General features: G+C 39.4%; 1 protein-coding gene across 1 annotated transcript in view; it reads left to right on the top strand.

The window, feature by feature from the left end:
• LOC124545360 (activating signal cointegrator 1 complex subunit 3) overlaps nucleotides 1–13284 on the top strand; it is a 239304-nt gene that overhangs the window by 130282 nt on the left and 95738 nt on the right. Inside the window, exon 22 of the mRNA XM_047124265.1 lies at nucleotides 8569–8710. Within this exon, the coding sequence (XP_046980221.1) occupies nucleotides 8569–8710 (142 nt within the window). The remainder of the gene's footprint in view (nucleotides 1–8568; nucleotides 8711–13284) is intronic.

Here is a 13284-nt window from a genome sequence, read left to right as displayed (position 1 = left end):
AACACTTCCCTGTTAGTTGTTGAACATTTTTTAACACATTTTAAGTTGATTTCTGAATGAATCATAACTTGATTTTTGAATGCATGCATAGTGTATGTGACGTCTCTGTCAGGAGAAGCCTCGTCGCATCTAGAAATAAACTTTCCACAGACAAAAGGGATGGGGCTATACAAGCTGAGCAGAGTAAAGCTGAACAGATGAATGCCAATCACTGTCTGATTATGTGGTTGACTGCGTTTACAAATGATAAGTGTTATAATTACTAGTGAAATCCGTAGTTTCAGACTACCAGAATGGAAATAAACGACTGACAGGAGAGAGATTACATATTATCTTCTCGGTGTATCCAAGAAAATGAAATTTTGACAGAAAATTTTCGACCAGATCGCTACACTAGTAAGGACTAGTAGTACAGTCCCCGGCTAGCAGCCGCTTGAGTTCTATCTGGAAGTAACGCGAAAAACGTGTTGTACGAACACATAATAACACCTAACCGGAAAATAATCGCGGTATAACTAAACCTGTGATTCCGACAGGGTTAGTGAAGTTAATCGGCGAACAAATTTTGACAATGGCAGGAATAGCTATAGAATTAGTGATGACAAAATTCTTTGTTAGAACTAGGAAGAAGAAAAAACGGGGACATAATACAAATTATGGAAGAATAAGATAATTCCAAATTTATATAAAAATTTCGGAGCACTACTTTTTGATCACATGCTTGAGAAATTGGTGTGTATGAATGAAATGTGAAACTATTTCCTAACGTACAGATTTTTTGCTTGTAATAGCCATAGGCTTTTGATATTGGTACTTCGTGAATTATATTCTGTCATGTTATAAAAATGGCCGTTTGTGCCAAAACAGTCTCGTTTATTTGGTGTGTATTACAGAATTGCTGCCATATTAGAAAGGCCTATTTTGTTTTATCTAGCAGACAGTTACAAAATAGACATAATCAAATCAAGGAACCACACCAGTCGTGGGTATTATTTGTGTTAACAGCTTTTTCAGTATTAAATAACGACATTTCGATTTTTCATGTAGCAAAACGTTTGATGAACTTTGATGAGGTAATAATTTCTTTTGCAGAAAGGAAAGCATGCCATGTAAAGCTGTAGTAAGATTAGAAAGAAAAAAATTCTGGGAGCTAAGGATTGAAGAAATATGTAATTTCTTGCTTATCTCTTGTGTTTATTGGTTTTATGTATCCTATATTTAATTTTATGTCACACTAAACAGTAAGTTATTAGCTAATAGGCAATAAAGAGTTAAGATTTTCTGAAGAGTTCTTGTTCTCCCGATTACAAATAATCCCATCCGCTATTAATTGCGAGGGTTGTTTTTTTTTGGGGGGAGGGGGGGGGGGGGGGGGGGGGCAGTGTCAGGCTGTCAAACCGGCCGACTGGGAGCAGGAGAGGCACCATAGGACATTTAAATTTCCACTGTCCTGAATATAATTTGTTGGCATCCATTACAAAATATACATGTTTCAATTCCACAGAGTGAAATACAGTGATGTGCAGTAGAAGAATGCTTTATGAAGAGGTGTGGCACTGCACTTTGTCATACTTAAGACCAAATAATATGTCTTATATTTCCTCAAACACATATGTTTTATGTTTCAGACTTTTCAGAAAGATGTGCGCTACAAGATAAACATGTTTTTGAAAATTCGATATTTTTTAGTATTGGCCCGCTTCCCAAATATTGTAGATCTGGGGCTGATGTGCAGAGCAGTCTGAATTATAGTGGGTAGTCTCCACATGACCCGTGTTTACACTTAGTGATTTTGCTGTTTGCCCTTCGTTTACTCTCGCGTCAAATGAAAACAAAACGGATATCTGTGATCGGGAGCTATCAAGTGAATTAAAATACATTGGCATAATTACGGAAGGCTAAAATATGTCATTAGTTTCAGATTTTATTTTATTTCCACCTTTCTGGCAGTCAAGCATTAATCGCCTTGCGGAACAATGAAGTTATTTTTGTCTGTTTGCTAAAGAAATTTGACTTTTATAAACCTTTTCTGCAGAGACAGTCAATGTATTTGAAACGAAATGTTTCATTCCACAGTACTGGCTAGTTTCAACTGTTTGCTGCATTTCAAGTACACGTTTTCATTTTTTAGCACATATGGCATTATGCCATAATAAAGAACCAAACATGATATAATACAGTACTGGTGCTCCAAGAAAATTTACATTCCGAAAACCACACTGAAAAGCTTAATATCAGGTCGAGGTCTACTTCATTGGGAATCTGGACATTCAAATGTGCACTTTAAGTATGCACTTTAAATGTGCTCATTTTAATATGGTTCATGGAATTCCGAAGCTCTTGGAGTATCGACTGATGGCTTGTTTCTTTTATGACATAATCTATGATCTTTCAATGTTTTACATGTACATATATATGGGCTTCCTGCATCATAATACCTGCGCAAGCGCGGTGTCGCCTGTTACCTGTGCTCTCTGGCAACTGCTGAAACAAACCTATTTCTAACAGGTCTTGGGAAAATATTGCGAATAGTGGTTTGAAAAGTGTTACTTTCAAAGTAAATATACTTTTACGTAACTTGAACTATGTGCAAGAATGTACCATGAACTTATTAAATCACAGAGCGTTTGACTCTCATTTAAAAATCAACTCTTTGATGACGAACCATTTAGAAGAATTTCGAACCCTGAAGATCAGACATTTATGTCATTATTAAAAATTATACTGGCACATTTGTGTGATACATCTTAAAGTGTAACACGTGCGAAAAAGATCAACATTATATGCGGAAGCTTAGCTTCTCTTGCAGCTTATTAACCTTAGAGACACAATATTATATGTGAAAGCTTTGCTTTTCTTATAGCAACACTATGTATATTAATTTAAACTTTTAACTTTCCCTGTTTGTGTGTTCGAGCTACTTAACAGCGATGTTCCTGTTGGCTTACTACATCACGTGTCCTATGCTCGAATATCCGCTGTCATCGGCTGGCGAGGTCACGTGACATGAGCTATGACTGGCCTACAAAAGCGCATCGCAATCTTGGTTTCAATGATTCGGAAAGTAACATGCGGTGTTCAGTGGAATTCCAATTTATACTTTAGTAATACAAAAATACGCAGCATACATGTTGCTGCACATCAAAGACATTTCCAAAACGTGTCTTTTTCCCTGAGTTTCATTTTCTAAAGTGCCGGGAAATTCTATGCCCGTGTATAAAACCACAACCATTTGAAGGATTGATAAGAGAAAATAGGATTGATAAGGGAAAATATACTGTCACATAACACGGAAAAAGCGTGTTTTCACCCAGGAGACAGTGTATTTTTAACCGATAAATCCGGGAATGTTTTTTCCTTGTCCGCATATACAGCCTGTTAATGGATACTGACACTACAGATAAACAACACTGTAAATAAACAGAAGCCATCCATTATAAGGTTTTATGATGGTACGAAATGTGGAGTTGACGCTATAGACAAGTTGACTGCTCCATACAGTGTTGCAGGAAATGTGTGTGCTGTTGTCTGCAGTTATATTTTTTACAGTAGCCAATATGAAGTGGCATCAGTGCACATGTAATATTTTTTGACAAAAATGAAAATTGTGTCGGGAGAAAAAGCATTTCTGAAACAACTATCTCTTGGTTTAGGTTTGACTCATTAGCTTAGAAGTAGTTTGGAGATCTCAGGAATTAACATGTATCTTCAGTAGAGGCTAACACATTGTAGGACAACATGTTAAGGAGAAGCATTACAATTGCAGAAATGAAGAAAATGAAACTGGGGTCAATATGAAAAAAATTTTGAAACCTGCAGAGTAAAGAAAAAACTCGGCAAGTGTTATTGCAAAACACGTCAAAATACAAACTGTTTTATGCACACTGAAATTTTTTGCTGTCACTGCAGTAAAATTTCTCATTTGCTTGTCCAGTCCAACAGAGATTATGAGACAGTGGAATGCTTAATATTTCTGTTGTGTTCTTACATCATCTTTGCCATTCTGCAAAGATCTTTGCCATTTGAGGTATTCAGTCAGTAAAATTTAATTAAAAGAAAGCTAGTGAATAAGTGATGTGATCAATTTGGTACACCACATTCAATCTCATTGCAGAGAACACTACAACTAATGGAAGGTTGTGTGGTATGCTTTAATTGCATTTTTAAACTTGATTGTTTTAGTTATCTATTTTGGCAGTATGTTGGAGGTTTGTGGAAAACATTGATTAGAGTGCAAGCTAATTATGTGGCTCTTCTTCTCTGATCATGAATTAGAGTTGTAAGTGTAGTAATTAAAACAAAAAGTGTATGCTGTGATTCATGCTGGGGGAACAGCAGCCATTATAATTCATCTTCAGATTTACAGTCACGAGTCTCAAATTATCTTACTTATTGGTCAAATGTTTGTGCAAGCTGAAATCAAAAACTCCCTATAAATTACACAATTTAAAAAAAAAGAAAAAAGAAAAGAAATGTTGATTGAAACTTCCAGGTGGATGAAAACTATGTGCTAGACTGAGACTCGAACCTTAGACCTCCACCTTTCATGGGCAAGTGCACTACCACAGAGCTACCCGAACATGTACCTCATCTCTTACCCTTCAACCTGCACACTAGTTTTGCTTCACACCTAGCAGCCCGGGAAGAAAGGATATATATTCAAAAGGTAGGACATGAGGTACTGGTGGGAATAAAGCTTTGAGGTTGGGTCGTGTGCTGTGATGGGATGGCTCAGTCAGTAAAACACTTGCCCAAAAAAGGAAAAAGGTCCCAGTTTTGAGACTCGCTTTGGAATACAGTTTTAATCTGCCAGGAAATTTCAAATCAGCACTCACTCCGTTGTAGAGTACACCAGAACTCCAGTTGCTTTCTGGTTCCCCTTTATCTCTCCCCATATATTTTTATTTTCACTTTAGCCTCATGTTACACTTTCCACTTTCTAATGCCATGTCACCCTCACAACATCCGCGCAACGACACCCCATTAAGTTTTATTTACATTCCCTCCACAAACATGCCTTCGCCCTAGCCAGATTACACTTCCATATTTTTTTTACTCTGGCTTGTCTGACATTTGGCATTACCCCCAAAGGCCTCACACTTAAAGTTCCCATCTCTGGCTGTAACCCTTCTTTCCATCAGTCCCTATACCAGTTCCAAACCGAACAATCCATAGCCCTCACCCGCCTAATCCTTCACCTACACATCAACTCAGCCAATGAACTCACCCGTCAACTCCTATCCCTAATCAAAGTCCTCAATCTTTCCTCTCCCACATCCACACCATCTGTTCAGAGCATCTTCCTACAGGCCAACCGCAAATTAGAGCAGCATGCCACCCTCCACCTCAAAAAACTATCCAATCTCCTGATTTCCCACCTCTGGAAAGGCAACTCACTCACCCTCCACAACCTTTCCAACAGACCTCAACCTCCTCTCATTGCACACAGCCCCAGTCTCTCCCATCTACTCAATCTCCCACTTCCAGCTCCACTCCCCCCAAAACCTCAGAATTCTAGTCAACACAATCTGGAACCACTACACCCCAATTCAGTAGTTAACCTTTCCTCCAAACCTCTCTCCCAATCCGAAATCTCTGTCCTACCAAAGGACTCACCTTCAGCCCTACTCCCAGATTCAACCAAACAGCCCTCGTCAAAGATTTACTGTCCTACACTCATATTCTCTGCTGGAAATATCACTTTGCCACCAAGAAAAATAATCCTAATCCTACTCCTAATGATCCAACTCCCCACGACACTATCCAAATTGAACCCTGCCTGGAACAGTTCCGTCCTCCGTCACAGCGGGACCCACCTCCTCTTCCCCAAAATCACCCCCTCCAAACCTTCCAGAAATTTCTTACTTTGAGCCTTGCTTCTCAATCTTTCTTGAAAAACCTTAATCCTACTCCCAACATCACCACAGCTGAAGCCCAGGCTATCCGTGATCTGAAGGCTGACCGATCCATCGTCATTCTTTCAGCTGACAAGGGTTCCACGACCGTGGTACTTGATCGTCGGGAGTATGTGGCTCAGGGATTGTGTCAGCTTTCAGACAACACTACATACAAAGTTTGCCAAGGCAATCCCATTCTTGATGTCCAGGCCGAGCTTCAAGGAATCCTCAGAACCTTAGGCCCCCTACAAAACCTTTCACCTGACTCCATCAACCTCCTGACCCCACCGACACACCACACCCCTATCTTCTACCTACTTCCTAAAATTCACAAACCCAAACATCCCGGCCGCCCCATTGTAGCTGGTTACCAAGCCCCCACAGAACGTATCTCTGCCTACGTAGATCAACACTTTCAACCTATTACATGCAGTCTCCCATCCTTCATCAAAGACACCAACCACTTTCTCGAACGCCTGGAATCCTTAACCAATCTGTTATCCCGGAAACCATCCTTCACCTGCTACCCTACCTAAAACCTCTTTCCTCATTACCTTAGCCAGCTTCATCCTAACCCACAACTTCTTCACTTTTGAAGGCCAGATGTACCAACAATTACAGGGATCAGCCATGGGTACCAGGATGGCCCCCTCGTATGCCAACCTATTTATGGGTCGCTTAAAGGAAGCCTTCTTGGTTACTCAGGCCTGCCAACCCAAAGTTTGGTACAGATTTATTGATGACATCCTCATTGTCTGCACTCACAGTGAAGAAGAACTCCAGGATTTCCTCTCCAACCTCAACTGCTTTGGTTCCATCAGATTCACCTGTTCCTACTCCAAATCCCATGCCACTTTCCTCGACGTTGACCTCCATCTGTCCAATGGCCAGCTTCACACATCCGTCCACATCAAACCCACCAACAAGCAAAAGTACCTCCATTATGACAGCTGCCACCCATTCCATATCAAACGGCCCTTCCCTATAGCTTAGGTCTTTGTGGCAAACGAATGTGCTCCAGTCCTGAATCCCTGAACCATTACACCAATAACCTGAAAACAGCTTTTGCTTCCCGCAACTACCCTCCCGACCTGGTACAGAAGCAAAGAACCAGAGCCACGTCCTGATCCCCTCAAACCCAGAACCTCCCACAGAAGAACCCCAAAAGTGCCCCACTTGTGACAGGATACTTTCCGGGACTGAATCAGACTCTAAATGTGGCTCTCCAGGAAGGATACGACTTCCTCAAATCCTGCCCTGAAATGAGATCCATCCTTCATGAAATCCTCCCCACTCCACCAAGAGTGTCTTTCCACCGTCCACCTAACCTTCGTAACCTCTTGGTTCCCTATGAAATCCCCAAACCACCTTCCCTACCCTTGTAACCGCCCCCGGTGTAAAACCTGTCCCATGCACCCTCCCACCACCACCTACTCCAGTCCTGTGACCCGGAAGCTGTACACGATCAAAGGCAGAGCCACGTGTGAAAGCACCCACGTGATTTAACAACTGACCTGCCTACACTGTGAAGCCTTCTATGTGGGAATGACCAGCAACAAACTGCCCATTTGCATGAATGGACACAGGCAGACAGTGTTTGTTGGCAATGAGGATCACCCTGTGGCTAAACATGCCTTGGTGCACGGCCAGCACATCGTGGCACAGTGTTCCACCGTCCGGGTTATCTGGATACTTCCCACTGACACCAACCTATCAGAACTCCGGAGATGGGAACTTGCCCTTCAATATATTCTCTCTTCCTGTTACCCACCAGGCCTCAACCTCCGCTAATTTCAAGTTGCCACCCCTCGTACATCACTTGTCATTCAACATCTTTGCCTCTGTACTTCCGCCTCGACTGACATCTCTCCCCAACCTCTTTGCATTTATATATGTCTGCCTGTGTGTATATGTGCGGATGGATGTGTGTGTGTGTGTGTGTGTGTGTGTGTGTGTGTGTGTGTGGGCGCGTGTGGGCGCGCGTGCGCGTGCTTGCGTATACCTGTCCTTTTTTTTCCCCCTAAGGTAAGTCTTACCGCTCCCAGGATTGGGATACTCCTTACCCTCTCCCTTAAAACCCACATCCTTTCGTCTTTCCCTCTCCTTCCCTCTTTCCTGATGAAGCAACATTGGGTTACGAAAGCTTGAATTTTGTGTGTGTGTTTGTGGGTTTTTTAATTTGTCTATCTACCAGCACTTTCTCGTTTGGTAAGTTACAGCATCTTTGTTTTTTTGCTCTTTAAATGCATTAACATATGAGCATTCCAGTTGCTAAGGTTCTTTTTTTATGATTTTAAATATTTAATCACGTGATTTTGCAAAGCAGTGATAACTATATTTTTGCTTCAGTGTTTTTATTGCTACAAAGATTTCGAGCATCATTCAAAGGTGTGTTAGATGTATCTCTAATCCGTTTCTTACTTTTAATAAAAACTTTCCAGAAACATTTGTCGTTTATTTTCTAAAAATATTTTGACTTATTTTCCTAGTCAGAGGTAAGCATCTTGATATTAATTACTATAGTAGCAATATCTGAGGATGCTGGTGCCTGATGAGCAAAAGTTATTGAAGTAAGAGTCTACCTCTGGTTGTTCATTTGTACACTGATTATTTTATTAATATTGTCAGAAGATTGAGAACTCCACTGTACTACATAGTTGTGTCATTGTAGGTATTCTTTTGAGGCACAGCAAAATGGGACATATTGTGAAGCGCTGTGCGGAGGAATTCCCGATGGTCGACCTGGTGGCAAACCTCCAGCCCATCACACGCACTGTGCTTCGCATCCGCCTGCAGGTCGTGGCAGACTTCAGGTAAGGCAGTTGGTGTCCTTACATCATCTCATTGATAAAATTATCTTAGTCTCTTGCGTTCTGTGCTCTCTTTAGCACTTTGTCTAGTGCCCATCTGCATGTGGTAATGAAAAATAAATTATTAGACATGATCAGAATGTGTTACATGGGTGCCAGAAGAAGTAGCCATGAATATAACTGTACCTTGACCAGTGCTGTATTGCTATCTACCATACATGCATAGTGTATGATATTGTGTTTCTCGAGCAGTTTGTATACAAAATCTTACAGCTTTGTATGATTCTAATTTGAACTGAATTTTCTGTTTAGTGACAATAGGGTGATTCCACATCAAGTGATCTAGCTTTAGAAATGTTCCCCACTCGTCTACCTCAAATTTTATTTAAATTGTATGTGTAGATTTACTAAATGACTGAAGACAGATGTGCAAATTTCTTGCTCACCAATTTTAATACTTTGGGAGTAGGTGCCTCTTGCATCACTTGTATGTTTATGATTTTTGACATGCAGAGGATTACTTAAGAAAACCTCCATGGGGCTACAGCTGGTATACATAACCTATTTAGAGGGACGCTACAGTCCCCTGTTCTATGGCACAAGTCTAGCAAGTTGCAGCCTAGTTTGTCATAGAAACTTAAGTCTGGTGCTTGGCCCCCACGTGAATCAGAATCATGAAACCATAAACAGTTCTTAGAAAAATTCATTGAAATTCTGTGAGCAGTACTGATCTCAGTGATTATATAGGGTTTCAAAAGTGTGTGACTGGATTGAGGATTCATTGGTAGGGAGGATGCAGCATGTTGCTTAAGGCTGAGAGTCATGTCTAAAAGTAGAAGTAAAATCAGGTGTGGCCCAGAGTAGCGTATTGGGATCCTTGCTGTTCATATTGTATATTAATGTTCTTGCAGACATTATTAATAGTAACCACAGGCTTTTTGCAGATTATGCAGTTATCTATAATGAAGTACAATCTGAAAATAGGTGTGCAAATATCCAGTCACATGTTCATAGGATTTCAAGTTGGTGCAAAGATTGGAAACTTGCTTTAAATGTTCAGAAATGTAACACCTTGCACTTCACAAAATGAAAAACGCAGTATCCTCTGACTAAAACATCAGTGAGCCACAATTGAATTGGTCATTTTAGAAACAGCATAACTCCACTAAATGTGCTCCATCCTTTTTAAACATAATATAGGTGAATAATTTGACATACAGTATAATCTCCAGCTTCTGGTGGATCCAGAGAAACTGTGCTCAGAGTGATTGGAGTTACGTTTCTTTTCTCTCTCTCTCTCTCTCTCTCTCTCTCTCTCTCTCTCTCTCTCTCTCTCTCTCTTTCTTTCTAAAATTAACTCAAATGCTTGTGAAAATTTATCACAGAAACATGCTATTGTAATCAACTTAATAATAATTTTACTTTCAAAAGTTATGAAACATATAAAAACTGGTTTATACAACAAACTTACACAAATGTATGACATTAGTAATAATTATCTTTAACATTAATAAGAGGCATCTGTCATTTTTTTTTTAAATTACACAACAAAAAAATCTTATTATGTTATGACTTGGCAATGCAAATGCAGAACTGAAAACAATTACTTCAGATTATCAGTGATTGTACAAAATTTCATCCTAAAATTGCTGGTATTCTTCAGGGATATACTGCAAGATCTTCTTGAGGTCAACATTGTTTATGAACAAGCAGATTCTCAATTGCTAATGCCAAACCTCCATAGCTCTCACACCCTTTCAGCTTCAGCACATTAATCAAATAATTCATTGCCGTATGTGTTGAATAAAAAAAATTCTTCTTTTGAATAACAGTGTGTCCTGGACTTCAACTATGCACCTTTTAATCGGCAGTTAGGTAGGTGGCTGGTCCCCTAATCTATTGAGGATTTTGTCGTATGTTGAGAATTTCACTACTGTTTAGTCGTATTGAGAATTCTGACAGACATACTATTTAAAACTTTGTTAGAACACTTCATGTGAAAAAGTGCGTGCACACTTTTTTTACACTGGACTAACTACTGAGATTCAGGCATGGAGGTGAAAACCAAATCATGATGATAGAAAGAAAAGTTGAAGTGACATAAAGGTAACTGAGCAGAAAAATGATAAAATGTTGGCAAATGTTGAACCAGAAGGAAGAAGTCCCTCTTTCGTTTGGTGAAAGAGGAACAATTAGTAAGGCTAGCAGTCGCAAGCTTGGGGAAAAACATTGTTGAGTAAAATATTAGGTACATATTCAGGTTTATCAAAAATAGAATGAGTAACAAGTTGGTAATTTCATTCTCTGTGTGATGACTATTATTTGTTTGCCCTATTGTCCATCACACTGCACCCCCCCCCCCCCCTGCCACCTCCCCCCCCCCCTTTCTCTCTCTCTCTCTCTCTCTCTCTCTCTCTCTCTCTCTCTCTCTCTCTCTCTTTTTCCCCCTCCCTCCTCCCTCTCCTTATCTCTATTCCTTAATCCCTTATAATCTCTACTCTCTACCCACTGAATCATCTGCTGAAAGACTTGCTATCCCCTTTTTGCCTTGTGCGCCATTCCCTTCCCCCTCCCCACCTCCATCTACACAGACAACTACTTTCGATAACACAGGGTAATACCGATTCAGCGGCATGGGGTTTATCAATCAATTTCTTGTAATTTTTATCTGCTGAATACGAAAATAATAATATTTTTGCAGAATTGAGTCTACTTTCTTAGATAAAGGCAATTGATTTATACTGGAATAAAAAGGAGAATAATACTTTTTAAATTTTTATTTTAAAGTTGTCAGATGATTTCAAACAAAGTGTTATAAATGAAACAAAAAATAATAAATTAATCATGGCAACAAAAACAGATCAGTAAAAATTAAGAAAAATGTTTTTATGGGATTTTCTTCAGTGTTTTTGGTCTGGACAGTCTCTCTGGAAGTTCCAGCAGTAGTCTGCCATCATATGGCGATCCCAACAGCCGTGATATCGATCCTCCATAATTCTGAAGTCCTGGTGGAACAGTTCCCTTTGTTCTTTGCTGTAATCCCCCAAGTTGTCAGTAAATTTATCTAAATGTCTGTGCAAAACATGCAATTTGACACTCATATTAGTTCCTAGTTTTTGTAAATTCTGGAGCATTTTATCTAATATTTTGGAATATTCTTCAGCTTTGTGATTCCCAAAAAAATTTTAACTATTGATACAAAGCTTGTCCATGCTTCCAAATCAACAATGTGATTTGTGACATCATCGTTGTGTATAAGAGTATGGATTTGTGGCCCATCAAAGATTTCTGCTTTTAACTTTTCTACACTGAGACCAGGAAATGACTGACAAAATATATTTGAACCAATCGCCATTCCTCTCTGAAGCTTTAACAAACTATTTTATAAGCCCAAGTTTAATATACAGTGGTGGAAGAATGATTTTTTTTTTCCTGCGTGGCCATCGGTTCATGAGTGATGTTATCTTTTCATATAGCCAGGTTCGTTCTCAGCAGCCAGTCTTTCCTACTACAAAGTTCATTTCTCACACGACTGTCCCACAGACAAAGAATACAGGGATATTTTGTGTATCCAGTTCGCTGACTCAATAAAAAATACACCATTTTTAAAGCTACTTAAATTGACCATTGATGTTGTTGAAATGCAATTATGTTTGAAACAAGTTTAATATTTTGATATTCTTCCCCAAGAGTAGTTGCATGAGCGGTTGGAATCGAAGTTAATTTATTTCCATTATACAGAAACACACATTTAAAACATTTTTTTGAGCTTTCTACAAAAAGTCTCCAGTCTTTTGATTGCTATACTGGAAGACCCATTAAATTTAAAAGCCCAGAAATATCTCTGCAATGTACGACATCATTCATCTCATTAAAATATGGAAGAATGTCTTGCTCTCTAGTTTGATAGAATGTTATTGATACAGCAGGCTGAAGGCAATGTTTTTCATTTAGTCTTGACACAGAAGGCTCAGCTGATTTCTTAGATAGATTTAAAGAGCAAATCAAGTTATTTAGCTCACCCTGAGAAAAGCCTTGCAGTGATGGACTGCAGTCTTCAAATTCATTTTCAATTTTGCTTTTTCTCTGACAGTCTTAACATTTTGACACCATCACAATAATCGTCTGATAAGAAGGTAAATACCAGTATTGGCAAATCTTCACTATGCAAGATTGGTGGCTGAGCAGACTGTACGTTTGGATAAACCCGAGAGCGCTTTTTGTATTGCTTCATACCTTTTACATTCACAGCACAAAAGTAGCAATCATTGACATGGTTTCTTGGCTCTGTCCATGCCATTGATATTTCAAATGGGAGCCCCTTTCCTTCCTCCATGTGTCCAATTTTGAAGTGACTCCCTGCAAGTTTTACAAACATTGTGCGGGACCAAACATTTATTTTGTTGTCCAAATTGTTTTCCAAAACAAACCCAATAGCTTTGTTTTACAAAATCATTTATAATCTGGCATTGCTTTTCTTGACAATATTTACCACTGTGTAGCAGAAATGGTCAGGTTATTAACCCAAGACTTTCCTGAAAAATTCATTCTTTCTGTAACAAAAACGCCCAAATGGG

The sequence above is a fragment of the Schistocerca americana genome, chromosome 8, assembly GCF_021461395.2.
Source record: "Schistocerca americana isolate TAMUIC-IGC-003095 chromosome 8, iqSchAmer2.1, whole genome shotgun sequence".
Classification (NCBI taxonomy): Eukaryota; Metazoa; Arthropoda; class Insecta; order Orthoptera; family Acrididae; genus Schistocerca; species Schistocerca americana.
The sequence above is the reverse complement of the archived record's forward strand: the minus strand, read 5'-3'. Positions and strand labels throughout refer to the sequence as shown.